At 41.6% G+C, this 16365-nt stretch overlaps 1 protein-coding gene across 1 annotated transcript; it reads left to right on the forward strand.

The window, feature by feature from the left end:
- The first annotated feature begins 180 nt into the window (after positions 1 to 180).
- On the forward strand, positions 181 to 16365 carry LOC103358110 (diphosphoinositol polyphosphate phosphohydrolase 3-beta-like). The gene is made up of 5 exons (XM_008282932.1): positions 181 to 563; positions 9560 to 9670; positions 11477 to 11521; positions 12368 to 12455; positions 13244 to 16365. Exons 1-5 carry the CDS (start codon positions 468 to 470, stop codon positions 13462 to 13464), a joined length of 561 nt encoding a protein of 186 aa, XP_008281154.1. The 5' UTR covers positions 181 to 467; the 3' UTR covers positions 13465 to 16365.

The following is a 16365-nucleotide window of genomic DNA, read 5'->3' on the forward strand; positions in this document are numbered from 1 at the left end:
CTGCAGCACTGCTGGAAATGTTTAGGACTGTTTTGAGCAGAAGCGTGGCCCCGCCCACTCAGAGCGGCCCAGCCAATGAGCTGCGCGCAGCCTCAGAGGAGTGACTGAAGCTCCAGCTGCCTGCTCATTGTACTGAGTCAGCGGCCATGCGCAAATGGATCCAGAGGAGGGCTGTGCTGTGTAGGCTGTAGTCTACATAAGATCTCTCTCTGTGGGGCTGCACACACTCACTGTCGACTGGAGATCACAGGTACCACCTGGAGCTTTGACCTGCGTGAGGAAAACATTAAATCCGGGATAGTCTGTCTCCAGATAACCCTCCTCTTGTGACTGAGTGCCTCGGATCCACGGATGCAGAGAGAAGCAGCAGCAGCGATGCGGCGGCTCTGCTGTTAACTCGTTGGACCACCCCTCTTGTTTTTTTTTTTGCCGGTTCTTTTCTGAAGGAGGCAGTTATTTAATTCACAATGAAGCTCAAGCCGAACCAGACCAGGACATACGACGGAGATGGCTTCAAGAAGAGAGCGGCGTGTCTGTGCTTCAAGAATGAACGTGAGGAGGAGGTAAGGCAGCTGTGTTTAACAACAGTCTGCAGCGGTGCCGTGTTGTGACTTTGTGGCCTAGTCCCTCCACATCAATGTGCACCCAGTCATTCACACAGAACGGGCGCTCATGGATAAAATAGGGAATATCCTTTGATAACATTTATTGGGGTTTGGTTTATGGTGTTTCTTTGTTTGTGCAGCTACATTCATGGTGTTTCTGCTAGAGGACACTGTTGTGGTTTGTGTTGCTGATGCGCCTCGGGCCATCCAGTTTAGGCTAGTTTCAGGAGCAGAAAGGAGAAAAAGCGCTGTTGTCAAGACGACGCTGCTTGGCAACGTACGACTTTCAAAATAAAACCCCGCGATGTTAAACTCCGCTGGAAACAGCCGCGTCAGCTCAGGTAGCGCTCTTATTTTGAAGGTGACTCCGCGCTACGTCTGTTTAGCTTGTTGGCTAGCTTGACGCGGCTAACAGAGCGAGAGGGGGGCGAGGCGCTGCTCTGCCGCACGTTTCCCTTAATAGCAGGTTTAACGTGGGCTCGTGTCGAGTGACGGGACGGGGAATATAGGCCACGGAGATATTACTAAATATACCGATGAAACGTGGCGTCACTTGGCTTTTAATACCGACACAGCATCCGTGACAGAGTAACGGCCATTCACGGTTCTGCTGCATCCCGCCGGCCTCGAGCGGGCAGCTGCGTAGCAATTATGTGGATGAGGATTTAAAGGGACCTTCACCATGTAAATAATGAATGAGAGCTGACAGACACATAATGTTGCTCTGCCTTAAAGACTTCTCTAGGTGATACTTTAGATCCACCTCATAGGGGGATTTGGTAGCTTTCTAAACCTAATTAATAATAAGGCATGAACAGTTAATCTAGATAAATAAAGTTGAAATGTGTCACAGCACGCTATTGAAATGAAGCATTGTGCTGCTCACAGAGATGTCATGTCCTATTCATCATCACTGAACATGCAGAAATCATATAATCAGTTTTACATTCGTTTTCAGTAGAAAGCAAATGCAGAAATGATAATTCCCACTGAAATCATGACTCACAGTGACAGAGTATCCGTCAAAAGAATCACAGTATGGGTTTTTTTTTTCAGCTTTATGAATAATACAATAGCTGTGACATCCAAAGACAAGACGAACAAGAAGCCCAGTGACCCATATCAAGTACAGATGACACATGAAACAGGTCAAAAGCTGCACAAGATGAACTAACCAAGTAAATACATTCAATTTAGTATAAGGTTTAGTGTAAGTCAGTGTGGAAAATTGTAACAAACGGTATTCAAACCCCACAAAAAATGACGTTCAAGAGACAAAAAATATTTTTGTTCACGTTTGCTTTTAGGCAAAATCTATATTTAACCATTTCTTTGTTTCTGTTAGCATTGCTCACTGTGTTGCGTTTATCTCCAAATCATTTTTATGTTGATATAACTAAAATGCTATAACATGCCACTTTAAACGAAGCATTGTGGTGCTTCAGGAAAGGTTAAACTAACAAAATAGACATTTAATAGATAAATAATGTTTTTTGTTTACATTTACTTTTTGGCAATATCTATATCTAACCTGTTTTTGTTGAGCAGGCAGTGTAAACAGCAGCGTATTATGTTGTATGTCATAGTTTGTGTTGTGTTTATCTCCAAATTGTACGAGCTGCAGATTGTTTTCATGAAAGTAAAATGTGCCACAACATGCCATTACCAGTTATGTGGTGCTACAGAAATGCAAAATCCTACAAAACGATGTTTTTGGATTTCTAGACATAAACTACTTTGAGTAACTCATGTAACTAGTGTTTTGCATGCAACGTACACAAACAGCAACAAGCCCACTGACCCATAGCTAATATAGATGACACATCAAATGGGTCAAAAGCTGCAGGGGATAGAACTAACAAAGTAAATATAGTTTAGTAAAAGGGTTGGTCTAAGTCAGTCTAAAAGCTTTGACACATAAGAACAAAAAAAAGAAAAAACGTGATTCAACACAGACTGCCGTTTGTTTACATGTACTTTTTTGGCAACCACTTCCTATTGAGAGGGAAATAGTACCCTTTGATATTAATCTATACGTCATGCTTTGAGTTGTGTTCATCTTCATCGTCCTGCTTTTGTTTTCGTTTGTGGTTTGCAGCCATGAATATTTCACTAGCAAGCCATATTTGTGTCCATAAGTCGAGGCTCTCTCCTTCATATTCTTGCTTGTCTAAATTTAGCCTCCTCTTAGAGCGTGGCATAAACAAAGTGTTACACAATATACAGTAAAAACAGCCCAGTCTGGTGTCACTCGGCTGGCAGAAAGCGCTCCCCCCTGGGCCGTCTGGTGTTTGGCTGTACAACACTCGTATCTAAAAATTTAGATGCAGCAGATCTGCTCGCTTACATATGCGAGATGTTATGCCGTCCTTGTGTGAGGATGTGAAGCCATCAAAGAGATTTAGATATTTTGCAAAGTTGCTGACGTAAAATCAGAAGTACGTCATGCACTCTCTTTGTTTTGCAACACTTTGTACCTGCGTTCCTTCACTCTTGCAAAATGTTTCTCAGAACTTGTACATCCTAATTCTTTTCCTATGACTAGACATGAACAGTCAGGACAGTCAAGGAATATTGTGACAACAGAATTGTGTAGGTGTGACCACCCCTCTCAGGATTTTCAGGCTTTGACAGGCATGTCTACTCACGCACTCACAAAGATGATACTGCTGGAAGTAAGAGACCCAATCTGATGCTCTGATTGTAATTGGGGTGCAAACAATGGCTGTCTCAGCGAAGCTTGAGATGTTGGGCTTTGTGATACCTTTTGCTTTCCTTAACCACATGACTGCGCGCACACAGAATCAGTTCCCGGACACTGGACACCCAACTGTGGTGAAATAGGAGCTGTATGTGCTGCTCAGCTGTTTTGTTTTGGACAGGAAAGGAGAAAGCAGAGCCCTCAGGGCGAGCTACTCTGTGACAGCAATTAAACTCCCAACAGGGGAAAAAGGGAACCTGACAGTGCAGAGGGACGGCAATGATAGCAGAGGAGGCCACCTGAGTTTACCAGCAAGAGAATTACAGAGGCCTCGTGTCGCCTGGAGAGCCTCTTTAATTATTATGCCTGTAATAAAGCAGTGGTAGGTTGTAGAAACCCATAATTAAATAAGCAGTGCACTGTTTCCTCCATGATGTCTATACATTCTTATTCTTATCTCAAATTGAAACCAGTTACTATTTAATTATAAATACTTAAATCTGAATTTTGTTGAAACTTATCAACAGTATTTTTGTTGGTTGTTGGGAAGTGAAAGCAACAAATTTGGTGGCGTTCTTGAGGTGACTTCATCACAGTGGCCTCGTGGTTCAGCAATAATCCAATCAAACTGTAATGCCTGTATGGCTTTAAAGCTTCTGTAATCAATATTTTTGTATTAACAATTGATTAAATGACCTAGTGTAAGGTGATGTGGGTTGTTTATAGCGACAAATCTATTGGGAATTATTGCCTGACTGCAGTTTAGCATTTTTTAACAACTTTATGCTCATTGTTTTGGTTTTCTTGCCTCCAGTTTTGCTGTTTTGGTTCAGTCTCACTGCTTTACTCAGCTGGTTTTTTAACAGCTGCAGTGGCAACCAGTTGTTGTTTTTTTTTTTTTGCCGACAGGTCCAAAAATTCCATTACCAGCTCCAAACTTGAGCAATATTTAGCTAAGGAAGTGGAGGAGACTGAAAATGGGGCTAAAACTGAGTGAAAAATGTGCTTGCTACATCACACAGCTAGAAAGAGGACTGTGTATGAATGCTAATGTTACTCTTGAATGTGTAAACAGTCAGGTTCACAATATCAGCTTTATGCAGTCACAATATGTCACACTTACTGCAGCTTTGAGTTGTAATGTTAATTTCTGATTTCAAAGTTTAAAATTGTACCAATATTTAGTTTTTTTTTGACATAGAAGCAGCCTCATATGCACCAAACTCTTATCAGTCAGAGTCTAACAGAGACGTTTATCAGAGTAAACCTGAGGTAATGTCATAAGATTATTTAGCGTAAAAGAGAAGTGAAACTCGGATCAAAACAACTGTTTTATAACCCAGCAGGGAGATGTTTAAAGCACTACAGCAGATTGTAAATATTGTCGCACTGGAAGTGACAGGAGGAGCTTATCAGTGCAGGAGGATGAGAAATGTAGGCGTTCAGAGTCTCCGGCTCCCTGATATTCACTGTTTGTTACTGCTCTGGTTGTAGCTGTGTAGTGCAGCGACTGCATTACTGTCTGAGCACTATCGATTGTGCCTCTGCACTCGTGCTCTTGAGTGTCCACGACTTTCCATCATTCTCTCCTCCCGGCTCGACGTGGCCTTTGGAGCCTTCTTTATTTGACAGCTCCAGGCGTTCCTCCCTGGGGAGGAGAAGGAGGAGGAGGAGGTGTTTATGTCCTGCAGAATATTCCTGCCTTCTGTCCCCGTCTGAGGCCATGCCAGAGTACTCGCTGTCATAAATTGTGTTTTACTACCAGTGCTTGTTCTGTTATCTGCAATTCAAGAAAGCTGCATATTTTAATTGTAGTTATCAAACAGTTGATAAATTCTATGGCTTTTCCAATTTACAGGCTGATTCAGTGTCGTTTCGGTTCAGGCTTCAAGGCTTAAACTTGTCTGTATTTGCATTGATAGATTGATTTCTGGATAAGAGACAGATCAGCTAACAGCAGGTTAGTTTGGTATTGGTCTGCAGTGCTTTACTTACTGTACGTGTACTTCGTGTCCTTTTTCACACTGGGGGTGGGTGGGAATGGTTCTTGGGAAGTAGCGTGAGCCGCAAAACGGTAAAATGTCACTGGCAAACACTACAGTGCTCCCTCTGAGGTTTCATCCTGACCTTCTTTCCAAATATAAGTGTGTTTTCTGTGCTCGGAGTTTAGCTGTCAGCTGACCGTTGACCTATCTATCAGGGTGGTGTGAGTTATTTTGTTTTGCTTTTTCTTTTTTTTTCTCTCTCTCTGCACATCGTAGCCTGTAAAGCATCGCTGTTTTATTTATGCTTGTCAAAAGTTACAGGAGCGCTTTTAAAAAGTGAAGTGCTGTGTGTAGCATAGATATGTGTCTCTTTAAAGTGAAGGATTTACAGTCGGGGGTTGTTGCGTGCTGTTTTTTCTACAGTTACCAAGAAGCACATCGAGAGATCGTAGAATAGAGCTACGAAATTCACAAAGTACAAGTCATAATTTGATTTAATATAGATTTGATTAAAAAAATACACATCTGCATATTAAGTAAGGCTGAACAATTAATCGTTTTCAAGTGACTGGTTTAAAACAATGCAATGACTAAATTGCAAATGCTGCAGTTTAGGATACAAAGTTTAAACTTTGGTGTTATTGTTTTGATGTTTCCATACAGTGCTGCTTGTGTGACAGTCATGATCACCATTCAGAAGTGACTACATAAACAAGAAACACCCACAAAACCCACAAAAACATGACATCCATGGTGCAGAAAAATGGCCTCCGCTGAACCAGAACCAACATTGGAAACTTAGATTCTGAAGAAGAGCAGTAGTTGTGTACGTGTGTAAAAAGTGTAAAAATTCACTGAGTCAATAAACTACTATTTCAGTGTAGTTTCCAGCTGTTACTCTGTAATAAAAGGGCTCATACCACAACACGCTACCTCCAAACCAGCTTTAATTCATGCATTAGAATATAGAGCAGTTCATATTTTGATCATATCTTAGGTGGTCACATGCTTTAAATCTCTTACACAGTGAATATTAGTGAACCAAAGCTTGACTCTGAAGAATTAAATCGCACAACAAATTACAATATTTGTTCTAAAAATTCTGCCCTGATATTAAGTCAACACCGTGTGATGCTTGAGAAGAAGTCGGCAACCAAACAGATAAGGATTAGCAATGAGATATAGGTAGAAATGGGGCAATACTGTTGTGTAGAAGTAATTAATAATCAGTTCAAGTAGTAAAGGAACAGATAAAAGTTGAAATAAAACTGAAAGTGGCAAAAGATGGTTGGAAAGTAAAAGTTAAAGTTGGAACATGGTGGTTGGTGTTGAACTTCAGTCAAAGCAAGAAACTAGAGTTGTCACGAATATGAAACTTTAGTCACGGATAATAGTTTAACGGTCTTTTTCTGTTCATTTTATGCCACTTTGGATATGTGGTATTGATGCTTTTGATGGTCACAGTTACTGGACTCTCCTCTTTCACTTGGTTTAAAACCAACATGTGCTGTGGTGTCTGGATTTGCAGCTTAATTTGTGACAGTAATGTGAACAGTCGCTCATTGAAATGCAGTTGAATATTAGAAGTTTAGCATGTCAGGATAAGCAGCTGGTGCCATTAGACTGTAAGAGAGGAAGGAAGGGGGCGCAAATGCTGGAAACGACATGGAAAAATGTGACTTTTCTGTTGGTTTCATCCAGCTGTTTTTACACACATGAATGGAAACTGTTCTAATGATGATGCAGAACGATCAGCTCAGGCTTGATTTTATTACAACGACAAACTGTCTCTTTTTGCTGACTTGTCTTTTAGCTCAAAGGCAGCACCATGACACTGCTGCTCCCCCTTATGAAACCTGCAGCTGTATTCACCTCAGAGGCGCATGTGAAGAAGCAAATAGTTAATTAAATACAGTTTGTAATATGTGGATTCGACACTCTACATTCCTACATTCATTAGATCAAACTCAAACGAGGCCTGTGTGCCGTGTTTACGAGGATGGACCAACGAGCAGCAGCGAGGAAGACATAAAAGCAGAACAAGCCGAGCAGAAACCTGCTTTTTGTCCTTGTTGCCCCGGAAGCTGCGTGGCTTTTGTTTTGTATACATCCCCACACTGTCGGCTTAGGGCGCTTTGACACCAGTGATCTCCCTTTAAGCCTCGTTGGCAGCAGCTCAACACACTCGCACACAGTCGGACGGTGAGGCCCGGAGGTTGCAGCGCTCTGAAATCTCTTAACACACCCAGAACAATAAAAAAAAAAGGAAGGGATGAATTTTTTATGACGCCATGCCACTGAAATAGCTGGACGCTGCGTGGAACTTCTTGATAATGAAAACAGACTGCTGGCTGGTGACATTCACATTGAAAAAGGAGGTCAAATAGAATCTTAATGAGACACAGAATCAAAAAGGTCATCTGAATCTCCCAAAGAAAACTAATCAGCACCTTCTCCTCCCCCCCCCAGTGATTTAAAGCACAAAAGTTCACTTTCAGTTTGTTTTAAATGACCTCCCTGGCATCTTATTCATCAAAGAGCTCACTCAGGCAGGTTACCAGGTTCAACTTTGCACATTTCTTCCAGTTTGCACGCTTCTGAGAAGACGTCACCCACTGAACCAGAACTGCTTGTACTGAGCGTGTTAATGCCCCTTCCTTTAACATATGCCGTTCACTGTACGCCGTATAACATTACACCTGCTCATATAGGATAAACACCTGTTTCAAGAACCGTTTCATCTCCGGGAAATGTTTACCGAGCGCGCACGCACTTAATCCGCGTCATCATGTTCGACATTCGCACCCCGTCGCCTCCACCCGCTCTCGCTCGTTCTTAACCTATATCGTACCGAGCAGGTGGTGGAGGTGAGCAGCACGTGAGGAAGCGTCCAGGTCCCCCCCGGAGCATGTGCCGTATTATTGGTTTTGGCCTCCAGAAGAGCCTCAGAAGGCCTCTGGGAGCCGCGGCCACAATCTCATTAGAGAAAACTATAGGAAGCTATAAGAAAGCTCAGATCGGATTAAGTGACAGACTGACTCCGCTGGCAGATTACTGGGTATGGTGATCAGATGGGTGGCGGTGGAAGATGTCACCATCTGCTGCACAAGCTGCTTAACACACGTTTCTCTCTTTAATACATTTATATTTACATTCACTGCTTGGTGTGTGCTGCAGAGTATTTCCTACACTGATGAGCTAATTTAATGATAACAAGTTCATGGCCTCTTTGCCTCAACCTCACTGGCCTAATAGATGTTTTTGCCCACTTGCATGCGAAATAAAAAGCTGTAGGTTTGATCAAATGCACATGAATCAGAACCGACTGTAACTGAATCCTGCGTCATTGTTTCCCCCTTTACTGCCTGTTGATATTATTACGACCTCGGCCCCTGACAACTGGCCCCAATGTGTTAATGACGATTGAATTGCTCCGCTCAAATGTGATAATGTTTGCAGCAGGTGCGCCCGTGTCTGTTTTGATTGCCGTACGGATCCTTCCAGAAACCGCAGACGCAGGCACATCTGATCCGCGCACATCGCTGTACTTTGCAACTGTAGTGTAATTCAAAACCCTGGCGGGCCACTCAGGGGAGCACCGGCAGGATTTTAGAGGCTCACGCCGGGTTTACACGCATTGTTCGGCGGGGTGGTGTTGTGGTGGAAACACGTCCACGCTGGGGTTGATTGAGCTTGATTACCAGACTGGAAGGAAATGTCAAAAATGGTATTGTCAGAGATGACAGGTGCTTGAAGCCTCACAGACAGAAGGAAAATCAGAAAAAAAGTAGAAAGTTTGCACTGAGAATAAAAATAAGCCTCTAAAATGTCATTCAATTTTCATTTGAGTCAAAAACACAAGGTCAGTGTGTAATTATTCAAATGTTTAAGAATGAAGACTTGAGAGTGAATCATTTATCTTACATTTTCCATCACTTCCATGTACTAATTTCACGCAGAACACAAAATAGATATTCTGCAAGCAGCACCACCAATCATTTGTCATCTTGTCCTTGATTCCTGAGTCCAAAGGGTTAAGGCTCACGTCAAACCCTCACTTTGTGCTACGTGACAAATTGAGTCAAGTCAAGGCCACTGTAAATGAATTTAGCCTCTGAAAGCGCCACTGTGTGCTGAAAAGAAGGTTCCTTCAAACTAAATTAAAGTTAAAAAAAGGCAAAACGTGAGAGCTCTCCCTGTCACACATCCTCATTGTACGGCGAAATAAAAAGGTCAACACGGTTTCCTAACGTCGTTTTCTTCTGCAGGTTCTGCTGGTCAGCAGCAGTCGGCACCCGGACCAGTGGATCGTCCCCGGAGGAGGGATGGAGCCGGAGGAGGAGCCGTGTGGCGCCGCCGTGCGAGAGGTGTTCGAGGAGGTGAGCAAATCGGTGGATCGGCTTGGTTTTGTTTTAATATCGGCGAAGCCAAGTATCGGCTCCAAAAGTGAGGTCATAATCATAAAACGAGCAGATGGTGAGACGAGGTAAAGGTTAAAGTCTGCATCACTGGTCACATCACACCAGCTTTTTAGTCGTAACCTACATCCAAGGACTGCCTGTCGAAGAAAAAAATCTGCTTTTAACAATGCAATGAGATAAGATGTAGTGCAAAAAGTATAGGGAAGTCAGTAGAAAAATCAAGAAAACTGGATATACACACAGGTACTGTAGATACTGGGCAGAATCTCTTATTTGTAGAAATGTAGATTTTGCACGTATTCCTTTGAATGTTGAAAATAACAATATTGCACATGGTTATTTTAGAATAGGTTTTGTATCGCATAGATTCTTCTGCTAGTGGGAAAATACAGATATTGTGTCAATTCTTTTACATGCAGAAGCAAAAGTATTTATGACACACAGGTTTATATGCATCAGTGTTGCACCAGAGTGAAATGTGACGGGGAAAGGTGCTGGTTGGGTTCTGTAAATGTCTCCGTGTTCCAGCTGCTGTAAAAGTGCTCTGTTGCTGCAGATATCTGTGTTCAAACTGCAGGATTTTTCACATAGCTCCCACATTTTTTAGAAGGCAGTGCACAGAACGCTACAGGTATCGAGGCTAGTAGTTTTATTTTAGTCCAAGATATTTGTGTCACTAAGGGGAGCACTGCTTGGAGACACGTCATATTTAAAGGAAAGAGAGAGGAGGAGCATAATTCAGCTGTCATTGGCGTGGCTGCAGAAAACAAGATACCTGCGATGTTTTGATTCCTAAAATTGATCTCAAACAGATGACAAATGAGACCATCTCACACCGTTTCCAGTTAGAAAAAAAAAAACACACGCTCAAGTAGTCAGACTTGAAGGTGCACGGTTGCATGCCAAGGGCGAGATGTTTGAAGGGCCACAGTGTCAGTCGCTGGGTGACTGAGGAGTCCGATGGTATTTCAGAGGTCCTGCCGGTTGAGAACCTTGTGTTCTCGGCCACGTCAGCGGTCTAAACTTGGCTCTTTGCTGGATTCCTGCGCATTCACAGAGCCGGCAGTCTGTCCCGCTGCGCCCATCGGTGGGACAGAGTGACACTTGTGAAGTATGCTGAGCAGGGAAAAGGACAGATGTCATATGTCTTGACAGTAATCTAATTCTCGCCAAGTACGTCTGAATTAATAAAACAACTGTTATGAGGGGGCATAGTTACATTTCCGTAATAGCACTCTTTCTGGTTTGGTGCCAGGTTTTCTCCAGGCGATAGCACACTGCTAATGATTGGCTCTTATTATATAATGTCCTTAAGTCCTTTCTAACGACTTCATATCCTATAAGCAATCTTCATGGCTCCATATGGGATTATTACACCTATTCAGATTGTCACTTGGCTGGAGGTTTCTATAAAAACTGAAGAAGCTGTGAATAGAAAAAAAACCCTCCCAAAATACCTCCGTCCAGGAACAGGGATTTATTCTTTAGTTTTGTCCTGATTTTTTTTTATGTTTGGGTAATTGCTTGTCAAAACAAAGCACAGGAGGTTAGAGTTGAGTTCAGTCCACAGAGGCAGGTCTGACGTTCTTAAAAACACTGTAATGTAATACACAATTCCTATTGTTTGCACACAGACCATAGCTGAGCCTGAATGCGGCTTTTCTATTGTTTTCATCCTCTATTCAGTTATGTGAGTGATTCCGTTGTGAGACCGCAGCTACAGAAAAATAACAGAAAACATTTTTTTCTTGTTTTGTTTCTCAGGCCGGTGTGAAGGGCAAGCTGGGACGCCTGCTCGGTGTATTTGAGGTGAGCTTAAATATGTACTTAAACTCCCCAAAGAGTATTTTTGGCTCCTGTCACATTTTTCTCACTATGGACTCAATATTCACTGTAATATAAAGTCCTGCTCCTCTATGGAAACAGCAGGACTTATTTTACTAAAAGTGAAACCTGGAATCAACATGTACAGGGTTTTTCCAAGTGTTCACAGGTGTTAACAATACTGGGGGGATAAATGGGTGGCTCTACATACTGTAGACATTTTACTTCTTAATTTGTTTCAGTGCTTGACTCCTGTGTAAACACAGTCTGCAGTTCAGCCTAGATCATCTGATAGTCTCGTCTCTGAATTTTTGTCACATGACTGCTGGTTGCTGCTGAGTCACTAACGGCTTCCCGACTGCACTGACGAGCGCCAAATTATTTGTCTTTTACGGAATCTGTTTACCTCAAGTGATGTATTTTTGGTGAATTTCAAATTCTATGTAGAATAAAGTGATTTTAATGAAATGTCACAATTTTAGGGTTGCATTTGGTTACATATACTGGTGTAACAGAAGAAGTTTAGTTCAAGGACCATCCAGAAGTTGTATATTTTTTTCTTCACATTTTTACGATCTAATTCAATTTGTAATATTCATGATTGGAAAAAACAAAACAAAACATGCCTTTCAAAGCCACCAGTTGATCAGAGGTTTAAAGTGCAGTTGCAGCGATTTTAAATGCTCATACTGACATCTAAACCTGGCGCGTATTCAAATAAAATTCCCTGAATGTGTCAGGAGAATTGGCCATGAATTGATGTATTTTTCATTTAATGGTGCATTGACTTATGTCTATGGCTAAATATTCTTTTCTTTCTCATCCTTAAAGCAAAACCAGGACCGAAAGCACCGGACGTACGTGTATGTGTTGACTGTCACAGAAACACTGGAGGCCTGGGAGGACTCTGTCAACATAGGTACAGTTTCCCTTCACCATCTCCTGACTGTCTGCAGTCACTGATCTGTGTGCTGCTGCCGAGGCCGGCTGCACCTCATACAATATGCTGTTTGTTTTTATTTATGAGAGGGCCGGTATACTGCACTCAGACTGTATGGGCATCGGGGTATGGAGTGACAACAGGTGCCTATAAATCTAGGCCACGGGTCTCCGGTGCAGTGGTGCCTCGGCTGCAGTATATTACAGCTGTCAGTATGCAGCCAGGTTTTGTTTTGTGCTCAGTGGACAACATCTTCTACTCGATGCTCTTGTTTATAGCACACATTCTCTATATTTTTGTGCATTTGTGCACATTTGTAAGTATAGATGTGGTGTTTTCATGTGTAGAGACGCATGCATTTCCTTGTGAATGTTGTCCTTAAGGTAGAGCGTCCACCTTTACCCTGCTTTGGTTCATGTTGTTAACCAGACAAACCAGTTAGATGTGGGTAAAATTTAAACAAACACTGCCTCCTGTGGTGACTTGCAGCAAAATATTTCAGCCCTGCTTCTCATTATTAATGAAGATTTCCGTCATTATAAAAGGAGACGATTCCTTTTATGAGCTACTGCTAAAAATATCTTTGGTAAAGTGTAGTAAAATGAAAAAAGTTCTCAGTGTCTTCGTTTCAGGCTGTTTAAATAATTTAATTCCGTATAATTGCATAAAATAAATCAGATTCGTATGCGTGCTTTACCGTGATGCAGGATAAATCTGATACAGGAAGCTTCCTTTGACTCACACGTGTCCTCTGTCTCCCTCTGCAGGCCGTAAGCGGGAGTGGTTCACCGTGGACGAGGCCATCAAAGTCCTGCAGAGCCACAAACCCGTACACGCTGAGTACCTACGGAGGCTCCAGCTCAGCTGCTCCCCCACCAATGGAAACTCCATCCTCCCAAGCCCGCCGCCAAACGACAACTACCCGCACTACAGCGCGACCGCCACCGCGCCGTCGACGGGCAGCGTGCTGGGCTCCTCCTGCAGATAGGACTGCATCTCAGCCGCCTGTCCTGTGACAGATCACTGAAAGTCTGTACAGTCTCTTGCATGAATCTAAAGACTTTACAGAGCTGCGGCTCTCTTGTATGTATCATTTCTAATCTTAGCTGCAGGACAGACCAAAGCCATTGCCAGGACTGTGTTAAAGACTGAGCAGGAGACGCTCACATCTCGGACAGACACTTTTTGTTTTGCTGGCAAACAGCAGACTGGTGAGCTGAAGTTTGGGAAGAGGAAGCTGCAGACTCTGCTGGCGTGAAGGAATGCCTTACAGAAACTTTGTATGAATGTTGTATTTGGGTTGTTTTATTTCACTAATGATCATTTTTACTTTCTTTTAGCAGAATGAATATGCTGTCTAGTCAATAAAATGGTTATTGACCCCAAAGCACATCAATGTGGGGAATGTTTCCAGACTACAGTCATCAAACCATGATGATATCAGCAAATGTATTAAACTAGATGGATGTTAATTTAAAAAGAAGACACCCAAGCATTAATATGTTTCAAGACTCCACTCTGTTTTATTTTAATTTCCCAAATAAGTGGGATGTTCTTCATATAATTCTTGTTATTGTTTTAAAGATAAAGTTGATTGAACTAAATTGGTATATCCCGGTATTTAAAATTAAAGTAACTAAAGTAAAGCTATTGGAGTATGTAACTGTTAATATGAAAAATATAATGAGAGTTGCTGCGTTAAAAGTTGATAAAAGTGAGTTTCTACCTCAGTAAACTGAAAACTGGATCATTGTGTGACGCAGTGTTTGTAGTTAAACTTCAGCTAATGCCTGCAAAGTTACGAGTCGGTTAGCCTTGACTCATCCAACAAACGTTTCAGTTTAAAGCCACAAACCTTTTTTTTTTTTTTTTTTAATCGATGCTTTGCGTTTCCCAGTGAAAGTATTTAAAGGTGCAAAGTTCGTCTTTGCCTTAGTGTGTTACTGTACGCTGCCCGGCTCACCTGAGTTTTTCCACTTCCGTTAATTTAAAAAGTGGATTTGTGTAATTTACACTGAATGAAAAATGATAGTGATTGTCTGCTCTCTTCTTGAAGCTGCAGTGGTTTTATCACGTCACATGGTGCTGCAAGGAAATCTGGTAAAACTGTTCACTAATGACATCGTTTTCACGCACGGTATGATTGTTTACTCGCAAGTAACTACGACTGCCTGCGTCCAGGGCTGCAACTAATGCAACAAATTAATCTGCCACTTACTGTAGTCTTTGATTAATCTAATAACGTGCTCGATTATTGCTCTACTTGCATCCCACTCAGAAGAGTTTGATTTAAAAAAATAAATAAAGTGCAGTGCAGTTTAATATATAATATTTTTTGCTGCAAAACTGACCCCAAAAAATTTTAAATCCATTTTTAAAAAAGAAAACCGATACTCCGAGCAAAGCGGCTCACGGTTGCTGCTGAATATCACATTTCAGATGTATATTTTTCTGCTTCTTCCTCACTGACAACTCCCTCCTGCTTCGACAGCTGAATGACGACTAGTAACCACACAGAGATTTGTAAATAGCTTTGAGGAGAACCATTGAAAATGTGTTTTTAACCTGAGTGAACCTGTAAATTTTTCTCTTTAATATTTTATATATTTTTTAACAATGTACAAATGGCGAGAAAAAAAAAAACCGAGACATGTAGAAAAAAAAAAAACCTCCACCGAGTATGTACAGTACAGGATGTTTGTATCACTTCTGACAATGTGCCACAGGTTTAAGATGACGTGAGGAATGATACCAAACACCGCGAGTGGAAGAGAAATCCACGCTGTTGTCCAGAAAGGATCGAGAGATACATTTCAGAGCGAGGTGTCCTGGGAAATGTAGTCTGATTAAAATGACTGACAGCACAGAATGGACTAGGGTAGCGCATGGTAACCTGAAACCTCACACCGAAGAGTTTAGAGAAATGGGTAAACTTGTGTTTGTTTGGGCCAACCAGCCACACAAACACCGAGAGACATGACTGAGCAAATTTTAGTTTTATTTTTTAAATACAGATATATAACCTTTTGGAAAAATTTTGGATCAGAGGAATGTTTTAAAGATTTGGAAATGAAGAAAATGTAGTTTTAATTTCTTATACGCTGGAGGAAATGTTAAGTTTAACAGTTTTATAAAACGAGCAAAACAGACTCTTTCATGCTTCAAAACTTTGGTTTCCCCTTACCTTCCCTATCGACGCTGCTCTCTCACGAAACCTTATCTGCGGTATCACCGACTCTGAAACACCAGTTCAGCTATCATAAACTTTCGGCCTTGTTTCACAGGTATTTGTGTGTGTGTGTGTGTGTGTGAATACAGGAAATGAACGTAAAAGACGATGTGCCAAATTAAACATTTCTTTGTCTTCTGATGGAAAAAAATTCTTGACATTTTACAGATCTGTAATTTTTGTGAGAAAAAAAACACAACGATCCTAAACATTGTTTGATTAAGTCTGTGTATTTCTAAATATAATCATTTATAATGTGAAAAAGTGTGTTTTTAGACATTGACTGCATCCTCCATGGTTCAGATTATGACTACGCTGTTATTCTTTGCCCCACACTGATTTGAAATCCACTTGTCACGTAGTAGAGCATAAAAAAACTAACTCAGACGACATAAATTGAACATAAACTGAACTGATTTCTGCTGTTTTGCGGCTCGGTTCCCCCCTGAAACACCTTCTTTCTCCATTTGCTGAAATGCTGTTTGATGCTCGGGGTCTTTGCTGATCTGCGTTTTTTCTGTCCGGAGCATTTTCAAACTGAAGATTTGTCACCGTTTATTATATTCTTATGCACAGCAAAATGTGAAAGTGATTTAAAGAATTGGACTGGAAAGATTGTTTTTGGAGAAAAGATTGAATTAAAGGGGAAAAATCTGAAAA

The sequence above is a fragment of the Stegastes partitus genome, unplaced genomic scaffold (assembly GCF_000690725.1).
Source record: "Stegastes partitus isolate 25-593 unplaced genomic scaffold, Stegastes_partitus-1.0.2 Scaffold290, whole genome shotgun sequence".
Taxonomy (NCBI): domain Eukaryota; kingdom Metazoa; phylum Chordata; class Actinopteri; family Pomacentridae; genus Stegastes; species Stegastes partitus.

Excerpts from the sequence above, each read along its gene's own strand:
- LOC103358110 (XM_008282932.1), top strand. The coding sequence starts at position 468 with ATGAAGCTCAAGCCGAACCAGACCAGGACATACGACGGAGATGGCTTC. Across the intron at positions 564-9,559 it reads AGAATGAACGTGAGGAGGAG|GTTCTGCTGGTCAGCAGCAG; the intron begins GTAAGGCAGCTG and ends TTTCTTCTGCAG. Across the intron at positions 9,671-11,476 it reads TGCGAGAGGTGTTCGAGGAG|GCCGGTGTGAAGGGCAAGCT; the intron begins GTGAGCAAATCG and ends TTTGTTTCTCAG.